We start from the raw sequence: 20,382 nt of genomic DNA on the forward strand, positions 1-20,382 counted from the left end.
ATACTGAACGGTGACTGGATCAGGAATACCTACTTGTATCTATACTTACTGTCCGTTATATCATGACCACTTGGTAGTTCTACAGTTAGACTGTAGTTCATACATTCTTATCCCTATTTCACCCTACTCTTTAATGGTCAGTACCACCACAGAGCTGTTATGATGTGATGGTGGTGTGTAGTGCTGGTACGAGTGGATCAGACACAGCAGTACCAAACCTGCTGTTAGAGCTGAAAAGTAGCAATGCCTGTGGATTTAGAACGGGATATCATAAAAGCTTGTGTAGGTGTCGCAGTCCTTTTGCCCATGTAGTGTATCTCCTTATGGGAAACGGCCTCTGAATTATTGACCATCGGAGCACCAAAGGCACAATGCTTCGCAGGATAATCAGTTGCAGTCAGTGAGTGCTTGCCCCCTATATGTACCAAGGCAGCTCCATGCACTTTCCCTGTGAAATGGAGTGTGAGGAAAGTGTGGTTAGATACCGTTCTCATGATTCAGAAAACTTTCTTTAACCTGAGTGAAATTATGGGAACGCTATATCCTCCTAAAAACTATACATACAAAGAATGACATAAAAAGACAAAAACAATGGACCTCTGGCTAAGGCTATGGGACAGCCCATGAAGGGAGCCCTGGAAATCCACTGCAAGACCAAAGGTCTGTAGATAGGCGCTGTTCAAAGAGGCATGCTGAGCAAGTGGCCACCAGGCAGTAAGCGCTGTCCTGATAGGGGTGCTGAAAAAAGTAGCAATGGTCTGAAACAGCATGTCTCTACACAGAGAGAGTGGCCACGGGTCCCCTGACAGGAGTTGGACTTTTTCCGTTGTCCAGAATCTCCAGCATGGAGAAACGGCTCCCCAATCTGTCTTGCTACAGACAATACAGCAAGAAAGGTTGATTTAAAGAGAACGTGTACAATTGTGGGGAACTGCATTTCTCTCTGGTTTGTTTATATTCATAAGCACAGTATCTTTTTTACAGTATGTTAAAGGAGAAAAAACAACTGTTGTTTTATGTGAAGTTTAATATTTAGATGTCTGTAGATTTTTAAAATCTGTTTTAATTAATACAGGTTGGCACAGTGGTGCAACAGGTAGTGTCAATGTCAGACAGCTCCAGGGTCCTGGGGTTGTGGGTTCGAGCCCCATTCTGGGTGACTGTGAGGAGTTTTGTGTGTTTTCCCCGTGTCTGCGTGGGTTTTCTCCGGGTGCACCAGTTTCTTCCCACAGTCCAAAAACACAAGTTGGTAGATGCATTGGTGACTCAAAAGTGTACATAGGTGTGAGTGTGTGAAAATGAATGTGTGTGAGTGTGTCACCCTGCAAAGGACTGGCATCACTCCAGTGTGTGTTCCTACCTTGCACCCAGTGACTCCAGGTAGGCTTCAGACCCTGAACTGGATAAGCGGTTACATACACAGAAATGAATGTATTAATCTATTACCACAGAAAGTCATTTGTAACTTGAGCTGTTTGGTTTTGTAGCATTTTCATGCTTTTAGCTTTTTCCAGAATTTAGAGTGGGTTCCTACCTAAATAATCTGAAACAGCAAAAAAAATATGTCCACCTATGGAACAGGAATAAAGCAATATCCTCATCCCTTCTCATGATTTTTAGCATTTGCCCTTTGAGTAGAGACAGAGACAGAGAGAAAGAGAAGAACCCTACAGATCGAAAGTCCTAGTAAATGGCGAGGAAATGTAATCTGTATTTTATAATACATAAAAAGTGTTTTTTTTTTTTTTTTTTTAATTACAATCGTGAATGTCCCCTTTAAGTACAAACCCCATTTCAGGTAAAGTTGGGATTTGTTTGTTTAGCTCCCAGAGGAGAGCCTATGTCAAGAGTCACTGAGTCTTTCTAACATTTCAGAGCAAACACTCAGTGATTAAATGTCAAGGGTGGCAGAGAGGACACAAACCCTGACCTGAACACCCCTCATCTTTAATAGGTCAAAAGGGGAACCACAAATGCTATCAGGTCCATAAAATGGAAAACGATCAAGTGCCCTCTGTAGAATAGAGACAGACCTGTGTACCTCAGAGCAGATAATTTTCAAAATCTGAAATCTCCAGAAAGGTAAATTTTTGTGAGCTGGGAGAATGCCTGCATGAAAATAAGCTTTCTGTCAGTGTACAGACGTCAACCAGTCTCAAAGACAAATGGGGTGACATAGGGTCTGTGTAGTTAACATTCTGAATTTCTTTTATGTTTATTTCAAGAAATAAATACAGAATAGTGTGGCATGGTGGCGCAGCAGGTAGTGTCACAGCTCCATGGACCTGAAGGTTCTGGGTTCGATTCCTGCTCTGGGTGACTATCTGTGAGGGGGTGTTCTCCCCGTGTCTGCGTGGGTTTCCTCTGGGTGCTCCGATTTCCTCCCACAGTCCAAAAACACACATTGGTAGGTGGATTGGCGACTCAAAAGTGTTCGTAGGTGTGTGTGTGTTGCCCTGTGATGGACTGGGGCCCCCTCCAGGGTGTATTCCCGCCTTGTGCCCAATGATTCCATGTAGGCTCTGGACCCACAGTGACCCTGAACTGGATAAGCGGTTACAGATAATGAATGAAAATACAGAATGATGATACTCCCATCCTTCTTTGGAATGAAGTACTGCAAGTAAATCTGCTTTGGTTTATCTTCAGTAGGCCTTTCTGTAATTGCCACTTTTGCGGAGGGAGAGAGGAGAATCCCCTCCTGCCACTGAAGCTGTAGCAAATCACATCAAATCAAATCAAATTGATTTGTATAGTGCTTTTTACAACTGATGTTGTCACAAAGCAGCTTCACAGAATTCCGGTAAGACAAAGTTGTGACATGAAATGTAAAAATGTAAAGAATGGTGAGCAGCAAAGCACAACAGTGGCAAGGAGACTCCCTCAACTCCCTCAGAGCTGAGGAAGAAACCAAGGCTCACAAGGGGGGGACCTATCTTCCTCTTGTCAATCTACTGGTCATAATAGTTTGAAGTCCATGAAAGCTTCAGTGGGTATCTCCAAGGCAATTGATGGTGGCTGGAGCATGTGCAGCTAGTCTGAAGTGTGGTGAAGGAGCTCGACAGTCATTCATCAGCGTCCAGAAGGACAGGTGGGCAGTCGTTTACTCGGAAAAAGGTAAGGGGATGGAATTAGTTTTGAACTGTTTGGTGTTTGTAAAGCAGAAAATGTGAACATTTCCAGAGTGTGGCTAATGACTCCTGCAGATCTGACTATGACAGCTTTAACTAAAAATCTCTCCGCTCCACCGTCAACAAACCTAAGCGATCGTGTGAAGCAGTGGGACCACAGCACCAGTGTCTCAGAGGCAAGAAGATCATTTGTTATCTTGACTAGAGCTGTCTCAGTGCTATGATGTGGCCTGAATCCAGATTGGAATTATTCATATATATTTGATTCTTATGTAGATATGAACTAAGTGGGCCACAGCTTTTTCTAAGGTCTTGGATAGAAATGGCAGATTAGAAATAGGCCTCTAATTAGACAATATGCTACCATCAAGATTTGGTTTCTTGATCATGGGTTTAATAACTGCTAGTTTAAAAGCTTTGCGTACATGGCCCAGGCTAAGGGATGGGTTTACTATAGTTAAAAAGAGGAGTGATAAAAGCTGGTAGTACTTCTTTGAGTAATTCTGTGGGAATTGCATCAAGTGTGCAAGTTGTACAGTTTGCAGAAGTGATAATCTTCTATAGTTCCATCTGTCGGAGTGGGTAAACGGTTTCAAGTGTTTCTTTTACAGTTACGTTATGTAGGATTATTTTTATTATTGTAGATCAGTGAAGCCAGATATGCTGAGCGAGCTTTAGTGAGAGCCTATACCCTATAAGGCTGTCCTTCCAGGCAGAGTGGAACACTTCTAGCTTGGCTGATCGCCATTTCCGCTCTAGTTTCGATGCTGTTTGTTTTAAGGTACGGGTTTTGTCATTATACCATGGGGCAAGCTTTTTCTGTCTCATAACGTTTCTTTTAAGTGTCGCCACATTTTCTAAAGTAGATCGACAGGTATTTTCTAAGTAGTCAATTAGTTCATCTAGCTCCATTGAGTCTGATGGAGTAGGAACTGGGGTTGATTGTTCTGAGAGGTTTTCTATAAATTGTAGGATGGTAGATGTTTTTATTATACGCTTTGTAGAATAGCAAGGGAACGTACATATATCATGGCTAACATGTAGCTCATAGGAAATTAGGTAATGGTCAATTATTGCAGAGGTTTGCAGTAAGATATTAAGTTTGTCTTAACTAAGTTCGTTGACCTAGTGTCAAAACTAAAACTAAAGAGTGACTACAGTAGTGTGTAGGCCCTGTTATATTTTGGGTAATACCAACAGAGTCTAGAATTGAAGTAAATGCCTCTTATAGTGATCACTTGTAATAACATTTACGATAACTGCTTTTGAATTTAGTGGTCTTATATTGAGTAAACCAAATTTTAGATCTTCTACGTTTACGTTTAATTCGGGGCAAAGACACTATCTCAATACAGTTGAACCTGGGTGATGCCTCAAGGCAGTTCGCAGATGATCGGTTTAACCCCTGGCTCTGGATGGTCAGCAGCTCTTTACACTACTCTGCTGCAAGATGCTGCAAGCAATGCTGCAAGAAAGTAAGGCAGCACCTTCCCACGTGGGGTGAATACCATCCCTACCTATAAGACCAGGATTCCCCTGGAAATGTAACCAATTGTCTATAAAGCCCACTTGATTTTCAGAACACCACATCGTCTAGGCCAGTTTAATCACCTCTTTAATATTACCCTTAGTTACCTCAGACTGCCACAGACGAATATCATTGGCCCCTACATGAATGACTATCATTGAATATCTCCTATTAGCTAACAGTCTAAGGTTGCCACTAATGTCCGGCACTATGGTTCCCGGTAAACAGCTAACTGTTACTGCTGGCACCCCTAAAGGAGTAGCTAGTTTCACGTGTCGAACGATAGAGTCTCCTAAAACCAGACCACTCTTATTAGGCTCGTCAGCGGTTGCTTCTCTGAGTGGGGCAAACCTGTTTGGCACTCGAAGCGAGGAGCATGGTGTCCCAGAGTCGAGGGGGTGCTGACACTCCCTAAGGCACCCGGAGTTGCTTGTAATGAGTCTTGCTGTTTATCCCTTAATAAAAATAAGCCCTGGACGCGCACGTCTAGTTGGCCCACTTTATCCCCCAGAGAGCTAACTAGCTGGTACATAGTTAGGGTGACCAGATGTCCTCTTTTACCCGGACATGTCCTCTTTACTAATATGTAAATATCAGAGTAGGGGAGGGCAGGACTAGTTTGTGAACGAAATGCTTCTCTAAATTCTGTGTAAACTCTAGAAAAACAAATTCCTGGACGTTTGTGAAATTCCGCCCGGACATTTTTTTAAGTCTAAAACTTAACTACTCTGATTGGTTCGCTTGAGTGAGAAGGGGGAGTGGTGAAGTAGCCTAAAATCTTCTGATTGGATGGTCTGACTGTAGCGCTAACGTTATTGGTCGATAACCTTCTCTGTAAGTCATCCCCCCGGGAGACGTGTCCTCTTTTTCACCATCTCAGATCTGGTCACCCTAACTTAGCACAAACACAACCACTATCATTAACGCTAGAAGTGGAAAAGGGGGTTAAACCAAATATGTCACACTCTGAGCGGGCAAAACAGCCAGCAATAGCCATGGTTTCGCAGGTACTTATCGCTTTTGGTTGGTTTAGGAACTTTCAACAGAAACGTTGCTGCAGGAGCAGGTGGCAGTATTAGTAATAGTCCTGTGGAGATCATCTATAAAATAAATCTATCGATGGTTAGTAAGTAGTAAGAGCTGAAATAACAAGAAACAGAAATAACATGAAAACAAGGGCGATCAAAACTACGAAGCCCCTAAGATCACATGGTGGGTTTATTTAGCAAGTCGTGGCCACTATGTAGTATTTCGAGGCTACACAATAATATATTGAGACCATGAAATAATATTTTGGGGCAACTAAATAATATACTGAGGCCACAAAATAATATATTGAGGCATCGAAATGATATTTTGAGGCAACTAAACAATATATTGAGACCATGAAATAATATTTTGAAGCTTGGACCAAGGGACCTGCATTTGCAACAGACAAGTTTGTTTGGCATAGCAGCTGAACAACTACACAGATAACCTTTGAGATTAAGTCTAACACCGGATTGCAGTTGGTTAACATTAATGCATGTTGCCTTGAGGTTCATGGACGACATGAACGTGAATTAGAGAATTTTCTCTGGGATATATGAAGGTATATGAAGGAGAATCACATAGCAAAAATGGTGGAAGACAAGGTAGGTTTGTGCAAGTTTTGTCAGGGTGCACAGTCATTTTGTGGCCTCAATATATTATTTAATGGCCTCAAAATACTATATAGTGGCCACAACTTGTTAATAAACGCACCGTGTTACCTGAGGGGGACAAAACAGCTTCTAAAACTCGGTTACAGAAACAGCCAAATGGTAGCACCCCAAACACAGGCAGCTGCATGTCAAACTTAAGTCTATACCCTTTCATGACCACTGTTTTGATAAAAGGAAGATGTATGGTTTAAACTACAGAGCTTTGACCCTTCTCAATCACACTTCCCCATCCCCCAAGTTGAGTTCTGTAAGTATGGAAGTGAGTCAATTTTCTGAACAAGCAGTGTGTGTGAGATGAAGTATTTAGTAATGCCATGACAAAGTGCAGAAAGTGGGAAGGGCACAGTTTCGTAACATAGAAGGGAAAATGCTTGGGTAGATTGGGAGCCAAACCAAGATCACAGAGGTATTGGTCATGCTCTCAACTCAGTCCTGAGACTTCCTTGCTGGCTTTTTTGGGGCAGAAAACAGATTTACTTAGACAGCGTATCTGCAGGTATGGGGAAATTCAATTTATGACCTTATTAATACCACTTAGAGACTAAATTACTTTTGCAATAGCAAAATGGCAAAAAGCACACCAGCAATGATATATTTATCAACTTTACTGTGATTCCTGTATTTTCTTATGAACAAATATTAAAATAATAATAATAATAATAATAATAATAATGCCATTGGTTCAGCTTAGTTCAGTCTGCAGTACAAAATCTGGATATAATGCAATGTGCAAAAATAAAATAAGTCAAATAGTATTTACTGTCCATGGCTTTTATTTATTTATTTATTTTTTTTAAGTCTTTTAGGAGGTGGTTTTAAAGACCAGTTGACAGCTCAGCCTCTCTCTTAACCCTAGTGTCCAAAACATATGGCCTCAGATCAGAAGACACGACCACAAGGTCGATCATTGACCTTTGGCCCAAGGTGCTCTGGTACGAAGTACACTTATGTGCAACCTTGTGTTCAAACATGGTGTTCGTTATGGACAAACCGTGACTAGCACAGAAGTCTAATAACATTACACCCCTCGAGTTCTGATCAAGCACTCCTTTCCAGGTTTCCCAGTCAGTGCCAACATGAGCATTGAAGTCCCTCTCTAGAACTCCACTCACTACCTCAAAGAAGGCAGAATACTCTGAGCTGCTGTTTTGTTCATATGCACACACAACAAAGTTTTTCTCTTTGCGAGCCAAAGCCACATTAAGGCAACCTTCTTGCTTACCGGGACAAACTCCCAAAGTACCATCAGCAGCCGGGGACTTATCCCCACACCCGCCCTGCACTTCTAACCCTGTGCAGCTCCTGAGTAGAAGAGTGACCAACCTCGTTCGAGGAGTTTGGTTCCATATATCTATTTCTATAATATATCTATAATATATCCAGCTCCTTGCCCCACCAGAGCTTGGCAGTGGAAACTGGTTCTAGGCATGTGGAATGTAACCTCACTGGGGGGAAGTGCAATATATATTTAGCTTTTAATTTTTACAATGCAATATGCTGCAGATGTGACAATATGAAAATGAAAAGTGGATAAATAAGTCAATGTGACAGTTTAAGATTGTTTCCAGCCCTGAACACATCTAGTACCAAAATAAAAAGGTTACTTTGAAATATCTGAATTTATTAATTATACAGTGACTACTCAGTCGGTCATATAATGTATTTCATGTGTTCTTTGATTCAACACATTTTACACCTACAGTGTCAGCCGATGAGCCTTTGAGGCAGTATTCATTCATGATTGGAGTGCGTTCCTTGAGTTATTTGAGTTAATTACGTTATTTAAAAAAAGTGCTACATTTGTAAGGGTTTGCTAAATACAACATCAATACATAATGTTTAAAAACTAGTGTTCCACACAGTTGTAATTTCCAAATATATATATAAATATATATATATTTTTTTTGTGTGTGTGCGCATAAACATAATGGCACATTTGCACTCTTCTGCTTTGCACACATGGTATAGTATTAATATACATTGTCACTATCATTGTCCAACGAAAAACATGTATCGCCAAAAATAGCAACTTCATTTGAGAATGGAAAAAAATTCAATGGAAGTCAATGTAAAAAAGATTTTTATTTCAAGTAAATTTGAAGCATTTCTATTGGTCTAATCATGAAAAACACATTGAGAAGGACAGCTGCTGTGTTCAAATGAAGCAGAAAGCTAAAAATCAAGAAAAGAGAAAGAGGAGTGGTTTTTCCATCGGAGAGAAACGACATATCCTAGATATATTACACATGCACGTTTACACTTCTGTTTGCAACATTTGTGCTGTTTTGCATTTCTGGTAGAAGCTAACTGCATTTCATTGTCTTGTACTGAGCAATGACAAAAGTGAATTCTCTCTAAAAAGTTAGTGTACAGTGATTAGAGTTCACTAAGAAGGAAATAATTCATGCTTTGTGAAATGCCTTTGTAGTTTACTCTACAATCTTATGTAGACTCAGGTGTAAATGCAAGGACACTGAAAAAATAAAACCAGCAATAAACAGTTTTTACATTCTAACCTTAAACTTTAGCTCTATCATGTGTGTTCTACATTGTTCAGCTTTCTAAACAGAATAATTATTAAACAATAGTGGACACCTCTTCCAACATTTCTTATGGCACACAGGGTATTAATATATAGTATGTCCCTATTTGCTGCAATAGCACTCAATAATCATAGGTTTACTCTATAGATTGAGAAACTGTTTTCAGTATGAGATTACTTTCAGCCACACAAAAGCAAGCAAGATGAATCACTGATGTTGAATGATTAGTTTAGTTTCTGCTGGCCAGCGCTCATGGGCTTTATTTTCCTCCAGCTGAAACCTGGCATTGAGCACAGTGACCATATGCCCTTGTGCTACTGATTTAGAGAATCCCATTCTTTGTTTTTAATATCCACATCAGGTGCATATCAAATATAATTCAACTAATAAGTATAGGATGTAGTGGAAATTTTTTTGAGCTCCATTAGAAAATAAGCAGAGAAGTTTATTTTTAAATATACAATACCCATTACCCTTTAAAACATTAATGAAATTTTCACTAAATTTTTAAAAAACTATTTAATGTTTAAAATATATTTTATTCTTGCACATATCAATAAGAAGGGGCAAGTTCAAATCCTACACTTTAGGACAGTGCTAAACAGTACATGCCAAACACTAACAAGTATTCATAAATGTACAGTTTATACATACCAGTAGACATGGACAACCATGATTCAGACCCCACACAGAATTAAGCTCTAAATACAGTGTCTCAAACATAAGGAAACGCAAAATGACGACGCACCCATTTATAAGTTGAGATCCAATTTTAAAAGCTGTGGGGGAAGGGGGGAACCTGTTAGGCCATAGTTCCCACTTGGATCATTGTGTTTTTTATATAGGCATTTCCTTACTTTTGAAACACCCTAGTTGGAAAGCTTTAAATCCAAACTTTCTCCTAGGGGGGGGGGGGGTGATAAAGCTGTTTTTAAAGCAAAACAAATATGAACAGGTAACTGACAGCTTGTTTATTTTGTTGCTGTGGGGTAAATAAATACATTGGTTGTGCAGTACAGCAGTATGGGAATTTCACCTGCATTTACACCAATAGCTCATCTCCTATTCCACTGACTGTCCAAATCCTCCCAATACCTAAATGTTCATGATTCTCTCTCTCTCTCACACACACACACACACCTCACTGGATCTCCAGCCACAATGCCAGGAAGACCAGAGCCAATGCACATTTATTCAAGACTTCAAAGACTCTGATGCATAAAAAACATGAAGATGAACTTTAATGCCGTAACTTCATTAAGGTCCATGGGACAAAAATACAGACAGAGCATGAAAGACAGATCCAGAAGTACCACTCTGTTCATTTGATTAACCAATTTCAGCTACTCCACAGACTGAAAAAAAATGCCAGTATTGTAATCAAACACGGCTAGAGATCGTCAAGAGTGACCCCGTTCTACCTCTCAAGTACACATTTGTTCAGGTTTACAGCAGTCCCCACAACCCCCACCCACCTTGAAAGAAAAAGCAATTAAAGGGCAGTTGCACTATATGAAATCCAAATTAAACAAAATATGCAATCTATAGAAAATCTTCATTATTGTCTGCAAATATGAAAGAAGCTCCAGTCATATCAGCCTGTGTGGCACAGGCCATTTTGTGGAGAAATTGCACTTGTGCGGGTGCCAGAGCAGTCTCCCTCAGTTTTTGTCCGTTTTACTCTTGCGAACGTGCTTGTATTTGTCAACATAAGCTTTGACGAGGTTGGCCACTTTATCAGCATTAACCTCTCCACTCTTGCTGTGGCAGACCTGCAAAATAAATAAATAAAAATATAAATAAAATAATCAGTAAGGATGTGTTACAATGACGTACATTGCACTGTTGCATTTCCACTATTCAAAAACTGCACAGCGCAACCTGGGGATCTGGAGACCTCTGTGGTGGAAATGCGTACCTACACAACAGTCTGAAGAAAGCTCGAACTTGAAGGACTTGCGCTACATTCACATTACCAAGCTGATTTGACTTTTCTAAATCAGATTTGAGTAACTTTTATACATGGTCCTAGATCAATATCCGATTCATGAGCATGCAACGTGAATGTGAGCGGCCAGTTTGGATTTCATGTGTCTTTTAGTCTGTATACATATGCGTACAGATTTCACCTTCGCCAAAACCAGCAACACGGCACAACAATTGTGTAGTAGCTTGAGCCATATAGCGCTTTTCAAAGACTATAAAACTAAATCTGTTACTAAAACAGAGCACCAATTTGACTGGAAGATGTGAAACTCATGACCAATTGTAGTTTTGTAATTTGATGTATACCACATTAGTGCATAACCTGTTATTTTCTGACTGTATGCACTACAAATAGTGTAGGGAAGCATTTGGAATTGAGCGGCTCTCTCAGCGCAGCACTAAAAGCCAGAGGGCTTTTCCCCCTACTCCTAAGCATGAAGTCAATTAGCTGTCCTCCTGAGTAAATGGGATACAGTTTTCCTGTTTTAAAATGAATAGTCTCACAAATAATGTTGCTGTTGTTGGTGAAGGAGCCGAAGTGAAAAAGCATATTGGTGTGTGCATGCGTGCCATTTCAGAGACTGTTCCATTCACATTACAGACAGATAAAGGACACTTACATTTATGAATGTGAACTGTCAAGACCGCCAAATCTGATCTAAGCATAGAGATCAGAAGTGTTGAATGAGACTTGTAATGTGAACATACCCTTATAATATACCATGCACTTATCCTTAGAAAGAAAGTTAATTACTGTGCAGGAATGCTGTTATATACACAAAGGGTTGCACTGTGCAGTTTTATGGAATTTGGGGAGAAAAAATTATTTTACCAATTTTATTATCCTTTTACTATTCCAAATGTAAATACCATCCAAAATGTGGCAAAATAACTTATAATTACGGGAAATGAAGGCTCTAGTGCAAATACATGTCTACCGAATTGTACTGTAAATGTTTTTCAGAGAACTACTCCTAGTTTGTACATAAACACTGCTCAGCAATGTTCAGTTTCTGTGTTCTATTCCTTTTAAGCACATAAAAGACTCAACCTTAAAAAGTGGCACATACATCATCACTGGTTAATAAGTCTACTTAGATTATAGGGCTATAAGAAAGTGGACTCTTGAACATCAGCATTCATACAAGTTTGAAGAGTTTGTTCCAAAACCAGGTAAATTAAAATGGCAATAAACCTTAAGCAGAGGTGAGGAAGTTTTATTCATAACTAAGAATAACTTGTTTTCACTGAGTGTAATGACAGTGTGCTTTACAGCCATCTATCCATGAAGCTCCTGACAAAAATATCTTGCACTCTCCGTGCCTCCAGACATTGTTTGAAACTGAGGACAGACATTTGTTTTATGTGCTTCAGCAATTCTGTCCCATACTATGAGCAGGAGCTTGAACTGACTTGTTGGAAACATTTTCTGACAGCAGCATTCTAAACAGTGAAAGTGATGACAGTGATTTTTCATACAGAGACTGCATGGCATCCAATATTATGCACCAAACAGATAGGTAGGCCTGTCACAATAATTAAATTTAATAATAAAGCTTATCAAACAATACATTTACATATCCTCATTTTTGTTGACCTTAATACTGCCCACTGTGTTAACTAGCATGGTGCTCTGTTCTGTGGTCTCTCTATTCAGAGGCTGTTGTAAATATGTTTGAAAACAGTAATATTATTTTACTTATATTTTATTTGCCTTTCAGTCAGTGATATGTATTGGTAGACCAAATGATCAGTTGGCCGATTTTCTCAGAATGGCATTAATCTGCATCGGCCGATGCCTCCACTCATGAGAACGATTACAGGAATTCTGTAAGGCTGCTTTGTGACAATATCAGTTGTAAAAAGCGCTATGAAAATAAATTTGATTTGATCTAAAAATTCCTTCAGGCACAGCCACAGGAAGCCCCGTCAATCGGGCTGCTGTGGGGCGATGTTAGAGCTCTCCCTTGTGTACATTTCACCGTTCTACATGCAGACATTAGTGGATGACGTGAAAGGTGCCTGGACATAATGGGCCTCATTCATGAAACCTTTGTGGGAAAAAAAATTAAAAATAAATAAATAATAATAAACAAATAAATAAAAACCCCAATGAGTAAACTGCATGTAACGTACGAAGAAATCGACATTCCTGAGAATTTAGCGCCAGATTAATGAACGCTGCGTAAACAACTGATTTTTTTGTAGAAAGCGTTTATGTTAGTGAATACAAAATGTTAGCAAATTGGGAAGACGCACACATTTATTTGCAATTACCATTTAATTACCATAATCTATGAATTTCACATGATCGCCTTATAAGGAAGCGCTCGGACTGAGGATCCGCAGCAAAATGCCTTAAAAATATATACACAAAACAGTACAAATGTTCTGACCGGAAATACATTTTATTTACTTTTCAAATCTGTACTTTTTAGTTCAATGTATGTTTTTTACTCACTTATGGGAGAATATAGCAAAGCATTAGATGGATTATGTTGTCGAATTAAGCTGAGTTACATAGTTCTGTACAAATGTTTTTAGGCACCTGAGAAAATGATATTTAAATAAGAGATTATTTGCTCAAATAAATATTTAAACAAATAATAATTAGTAATATTTTGTGCCAATGTATTGGTTTAACCTTTAACATCTCTCCTTGTGGCAGTTCAGTTTTATTTGAGGTTATCATTATGCTAAATAAAGTGTGCTGTTTGTTTCACAAATTTATACGACCAAAATCATCTGAAATTTTTTTCTTCGCAGTCGCTCACAAAACATTCTTTTAGAAAATTATATCCCATTTTATATTTATAATTATACATAATTTCATACCATTACCTCTCTTATTTAGAAGACAGCCTATTATTTGAAATGATCATTTTAAGGGTCTAAGGCATTTGCACACTACTGCACACATTCTGCTAAAGTTGGGGGAAACTGCACGGAAGCTAAATGTGTTTTATTCTTGACATGAGTTCTTTCTGAGTTTTGGCCCATTTGACATTATCTGTGGCCTCTCAGAGGAATAAATGCCAGTGGATTTGTTCCTGATTTGCAAGGGTTCCTTTAAATGGGTTTGTTTTTATGACGCATGTTAAAAAAATCATTGGAGGTGCACGACAGGACGCAGAGTAAACGCACACGACTCAAACACTGTGATTGTATTATTTTGTCACGCACACCCTCATGCCAGTTACAAAGCGTCAAATATGACCTAGCTTAGAACTTCTGAGATGATGCTTGGATGATTGAGAGCATAAAAATTTGTGTTTTAAACTTTCCAGTGTCCAAGGAGCCAAACAAGGACAACTCCTGCACAGGTTCGGGAACAGTACGGGGTTCTAAAACGTTGCAGTGTTGGATCTCGACAGTGAAATAATCAGAGAGACATCAATCAGCTAATAAACCATATATCTGTATAATCACCAAAGAAGTTAAAGGTCTCGCAACGCGACATCGCCGGATTACACAGGTTACAGACGTTAAACTCTTACATTGCAATAATCCATATTAAGTAACTGTCTGACTACACGAGTAACAAAATAATTCAGCAAGAAATTGCCCTTTAGCTACTGGAAGTTGCTCTGAATATCAGGCTGTTTTGTGAAATTTGGTTTGATTATTAATTCATTTATTGTTTATTTATTTAATTTGTGCATTTTAATTATTTTTATTTATTTTTATTTAAAGTTCAGCCAGACCAGATGATACTTTCCTTGTATTTCAGAAATTATGCACACTTTACGTGTTTTCAGTACAGAGTGTATATTTCTTCATACCTACAAACATTTTGAAAAAGTGATTTACGAATGACTTGTATTGTACTAATTGTAGTGTTAGCAAGCCTCAAGCCATCAACTTACAGGGCTTAAAAATCTATTGTTCTTGTCTCAACTCAACACTCTGCTAACAAGTGATTGATCTGATACCCAACGTTATTTACATTAGGTTGCCTTTGCTAATTGGAGATTTCAGTTGTTGCCTTACCATAAAGAAAACTTGCTTTAAAACAATCAACTTGCAAACAGAACTTTGGGGAAATGAACATTATGTTACATTCTACATACAGTTCCTGTATTTTGTGCATTTGTGTGTGCATTCACATGCTTGCCTTTCTCCCGCTCCATGTACACCAGCATGGTTAGCGAGATGCTGCGACAACTTTCAGTGAGGGTGGGGCCAATTAGAAGAGGACTGAAAACTTTGTTTGCTGCATTACAATTTGCTGGTTTTAACGAGGACTGTGATTAAAAACCACACTGTTGCTACCATGTACCCTTCCCTTACACGTCTTTAAAAAAATGTTGTTTTCTCAGAATCAAGGAGATTCTGTGCACTAAAACATTTTTTATTCTTAGAAGTTTTTCTACAGAGATTAGTTTTTTGATTACTTATCTAATTAAGCAGAGACAATACATCTTTTTGCTATTCTCAAAAATATTTTTCCTTTGTTGAAGATACATAATATATTAGTGTTAAAAAAATTTTCATTGAGACTAAAAATAAAGAGATGCGGCTGGGTGCTACCATGTTGTTGTTGTATACTGTTTTTATTTATTTAAGTTTACAAATGTTCTCTCAGAAACAAAGAGGGTTCTATCTGCTTGTAAACACTGAGACTTTATTTTTCCATTCATGTTTTTAATACAAAGTTGGTTTTTATTGCCTATGGAAATTAATTTAGTTAATAGGCTGTTTTTATTTAAAATAAGTACACTGCAGAGTGCAAACAACAGAGACATTGAAGACAAAAACAGAGCTAAATAAATGTTCATTTAAGTTCAGCAATGTTGTAATAAAAATAAATAAATAAAAACTAATAAACAAAAAAAAATATATATGAAATCAGCATTATGTCAGCAATTGGTTGCCCTGCTCTTTCCAAATCACCATTGGCAATTAAAACTCTTATCAGTCAACCACTAGTCGTATGGGCTGAACTGTGCATCTAGTAAAACACCTGTTAAACACAGTTGTTTAAGTGATTTAAGATTAAAGTGGGCCTTACACTGCCATGGAAGTGACATGGAAACAAATGTAACTAAAAAGATATTTGAAATTGATAATTTGGTTTGTGTGCTGCTACCTTGCACTTCCTGATTTAATATCACATTGTCTAGAACTGAACAATTCATAAATGACAGTTTTTAAAATGAACATTCTCCTGAGAAGTTTTTTTTAGGGGTCTTTTCCATTATTTTCTGAGGGCAGGGAATGTCTGACTGTTTGCTTCAGTGGTGTAATTTGTATTTTTGCTGGGTTATAGGGTCATAAGCGTCTATAAGCAAAATATATAGCTATGAGCCATCATTACCTGTCTGTTACGTGGGTGACTTTCTTTTTAAAATTTAGTAATGTCCATTAGTCTCTGCAGAAAAACCTAAATTTGCTCTGTTTGCTGTTCAAGTTTCTGAAAAGGCATTGTGCAATTATGGGAAATGTAGTGTTTGTAATGGGTTGTCTTTGCAATGGGTGTCCTGTAGCTCTGTTCAGCAATCCTGGATACAACAGACTTTTTACCGTCGCAAATTTAGTGGGACATGGCAACATTTTACTGCAGCATGTGCCCCAGTAAACTGGGTCTAATGATGCCCCTGAACTGCACACTTACTTTTTCTACGGCTTTGCGTACAATCTCCTTGTATTCCTCCTTGGTGATATCTTTCTTCTGATAGTATGGCTTGATTGCTGCTTTCACTTCACTAATGGCTCTTTCCTGAATCTGTAATTTCTGCAATATAATTGAATGTCAACTTGAAAGAATAACACATACTGGTTAAATGTTAAAAGCAGGTCTTTGGGTTTACAAGCTAAACATAAGCCACTGACCTTCTCTTTCTTGGAGCTGTCAGCATGGGCTTTGCTGTGAGAGGGAGGTTGGGTAGTGGAAGATGGCTGGGCTACACTCGGTGTGCTGGTGGGGTGAGTTTGCAAAGGTGCTGCCTTGTTGAGGGTTGCTTTTACAGGGACTTTTGCTGGCACATGGAAACTGACCTGGTGGTGAAAGACATGCACTTTCAAACCATGTACAGTAGACATTATATTAGGATGAAGCGGAGTCAGAATGTCATGTTATAGTTTTAAAAGTAGAGTGTATATAAAAAGGAAAATTCTCCAGCCCCTATATGCTACAAAGTACAAAAATGCTTTTACAAAAAGCTGCATGCTTTTACAGTGCTAACATTTAAAGGATGCATAAACCCTTTGTATTAATTGAGTTCAAACCTTATTCAGACAGAGATGGTGTGATCTAGTGATCCCCATCCCCCCCGCCCAACAAAAACTGAATGATGTTTATAAACTGATTTTTAATACTCAAATGCCGGTTTGTACTGGAGCTCTATTGTGTGGTGATTGACAGGTCTCTCTGGCCAATTAGCCCTCTGCAGGATTTACGCATCATAATTTAATACCTACTTGACTTGGTTGGAACCGTAAGCGAGCAAGGACAGATTTGCTGGACACATGTTCGCGGTAAGGAATGGTGAAAATCATTTGGCACAAGGCAGGAATACACCCTGGAGGGGGCGCCAGTCCTTCACAGGGCACAACACACACATTCACACCTACGGACACTTTTGAGTAACCAATCCACCTAGCATCATGTGCTTTTGGACCATGGGAGCAAACTGGAGAACCTGGAGGAAATCCACGTGGACACTTGGAAAACACACCAAACTCCTCACAGATAGTCACCTGGAGCGGGACTTGAACCCACGATCTCCAGGTCCCTAGAGCTGTGTGACTACCTGATGTGTCACTGTGCCGCAACCGCCCTATATATACACACACAAAAAGTCACTGCCCATGTTGGCCACATTTAAATCCCTCTCCAAAATGCAGGCATTATATAATGTAAATGAAAAAAATTTCACTGAGTTACCAACCTGAGGCAGACTTTCAGCTGGAAGGACAGTGATGCAGCCCTGCTGAACAGGAGGTGGTGGTGGAGGCGGTGGTGGCAGACTCTGGACAGAAATGGAAGGTATTGGGATAGGAGGTCCTGGTGGATGCAGATGTACAGGTATCTGAGGGGGAATAGCAAATGGAGTGGGCTGCATGACGACAGAAGGTGCTCGCAGTCCCACAGGCCCCAGTGGGTATCGTAGAACCCCCAGTACATTGACCTGGTGGGGTATTACAGCAGGTGGGGCTGGTACTGCTTCATTAGGTAGATGAGTACTTGGCTCACTCTGTGGGGGATCTGCAGTAAAAAAAAAAATTAAATGATGTGGACAAAGTGTAACTAGACAATTATGGACAACAAAAATAATGCAGCATGTCTAAATATGGTACCATGGACTTTTGGAGGATTAGAAATATTGACTGAAAAGTTCGAATTTAAATTGTTTTAAATCCTCATTTTTTTAACAAGCAGGAATATATGGACACTGCATAGTCCTAACATGGGACTGTGTGGCACAGGTGCACCCAAGTTAGTAGGAGTTAGGGTTGTGACTATATGGATTTTCTTGCTGTGGTGAAAAACAGATATAATTTGGCAGATATAATTCCTCTCCTACAACCCCTCAACCTACCAAATAAATAAGCAAGCAAGCAAACACAAAGGTATTTTTCAAAACAGCACACTACAATATCAAATCTATAATTATACTACTGCTACTAAAGCTGTATCATGCATTTAAATGCTGGCTTCCCAACAGAACTAAATGGCCCCAATTCTTCAACCATATATAGAGTTAGACCACCACTAGCCATTGACTGCTAGTCCACTGATATTTTGCTGCTTTCACAAAGGCTTCATCATCTTCTCCCAAACTTTGCTGATGTTAATTTCCAATTGTCTGTTTATTGTGTTTATATATTGAACTGAATATTTTCTGTATTTAAGCCTAGAAATATTTATTGATAACCATAAACAAACAAGACAAACACAACATATGTTCAATGGATTGTGACTCCCACCCCACAAGTGAAGCTGAAGTGACCAGCAACTGACAATTCTTTCTCCAAAATCCCTTGATCACATTATGGAATACAAGTCAACGAAGATAAATCGATGCCAGCTGTCTATATATATTCTCAGCCTATACGCAATCTTGTAATTTAACCAAGCTTTAAAATAAATAAATAAATAAATAAATAAATAAATAAATAAATAAATAAATAAAAATAAAAAAGCTTGGTTAAGTTACAAGTGGTTAAGTTTGACTGCTGCTCTTGTTCTCTCCTTCATTCATTTTCTGCAACCGCTTGTCCAGTTCAGGGTCATGGTGGGTCTGGAGCCTACCCGGAATCAGCGGGCGAAAGGTTGGAACACACCCTTGAGGGGGCACCAGTCCTTCACAGGGTGACACACTTACACCTATGATTGGCAATCCTCCTACCAACGTGTTTTTGGACCCAGAGGAAACCCATGTGGACACAGGGAGAACACGCCAAACTCCTCACAGACTGTCACCCAGAAAGAGACTTGAACCTACAACCTCCAAGTCCCTGGAGCTGTGTGACTGCAACACTACCTGCTGAGCCACCATGCCGCTCCATTCATTTATTTACATTTTTCCTATTTATTACAGCTGGAGGTGAAAGTGTTTTATTTTAGTGGATTTCAGTGAAAATATTTCATAAATAAATAACTCAATTTGAAACAGATACAGCTTTTTGATTGAATGTTAATCCTGCTGCATTTACCTTTAACACCTTTGTAGCTCTTTATGCTTTTTTTTGGGTTATTTTCTATAGTGATAATCAGTGCACCCTTTCATTTTATTTATCCACAAAAACCCTATGATGACGTAGCTACTGGAGTAGTTTATTGAATTCATTAATTAAACAAAAATTCTCTCTCTGCTCCTCGTCTTTCTATTTTCTCCGGTGTGCTATCCTCACAGTAGTTGTAACACAAAATGCACATAATGGTAATATTTAAAACAAACAGCGATCAGTCAGTGATTGTGGAAAATGGAAAGGCAATATTAGTAACCACAACAGCTTTGTGATATGAACAGAGAGCAATAGCACTCCCCTATAAACCATATTTTACAAAAACAATCGCTATGTGTTCTGCTTCAGTTCCATTCACTGTGTATTTACCTCGGACCAGTGCAGTTTATCACCGCGGGAGGTAAACGAGAGATAAAAGGGTTCATTTATAGATAAACACTACATTTCCTCACAGTTTAATAAACTGCTCCTTCAACAAAGAAAACAGCCGAGTACATTTCAAAGAATATTTGTATCACTCATTATTTGATTTTAAAGTACAGCCTGTTTAAAACCCTGTTCACTTCTCTGCCGACTTCACAATATTCTGAAATCGCCCCCAGCATGCAATGAACCATGGGATATCTTGGCAGGTGAAGGATAGTCTTGTTGGATCCTACATTACTCACGAAAATATGAAGGAGCCTCGGAAATGGGACAGTCTAATTTGCTTACAAATGCGTCCTTCGAGGATGCAGTCCCTGAATTGAGACGCATATTTGCTGTTTGGTGATGCGTTCGCGTAGACAACAGTTCACATA

The 20,382-nt window shown here is 39.0% G+C and overlaps 1 protein-coding gene across 1 annotated transcript in view; it reads right to left on the minus strand.

Annotated features, from left to right (window-relative positions):
• Positions 1-8,468: 8,468 nt before the first annotated feature.
• scaf11 (SR-related CTD-associated factor 11) overlaps positions 8,469-20,382 on the minus strand; it is a 30,348-nt gene continuing 18,434 nt past the window's right edge. Inside the window, exons 12-15 of the mRNA XM_066667939.1 lie at positions 17,782-18,098; positions 16,724-16,888; positions 16,506-16,625; positions 8,469-10,677 (exon numbers count right to left, since the gene is read on the minus strand). Of these exons, the coding sequence (XP_066524036.1) occupies positions 10,567-10,677; positions 16,506-16,625; positions 16,724-16,888; positions 17,782-18,098 (713 nt within the window). The 3' untranslated portion in view covers positions 8,469-10,566. The remainder of the gene's footprint in view (positions 10,678-16,505; positions 16,626-16,723; positions 16,889-17,781; positions 18,099-20,382) is intronic.

Source organism: Hoplias malabaricus, chromosome 4, assembly GCF_029633855.1.
Source record: "Hoplias malabaricus isolate fHopMal1 chromosome 4, fHopMal1.hap1, whole genome shotgun sequence".
NCBI lineage: Eukaryota > Metazoa > Chordata > Actinopteri > Characiformes > Erythrinidae > Hoplias > Hoplias malabaricus.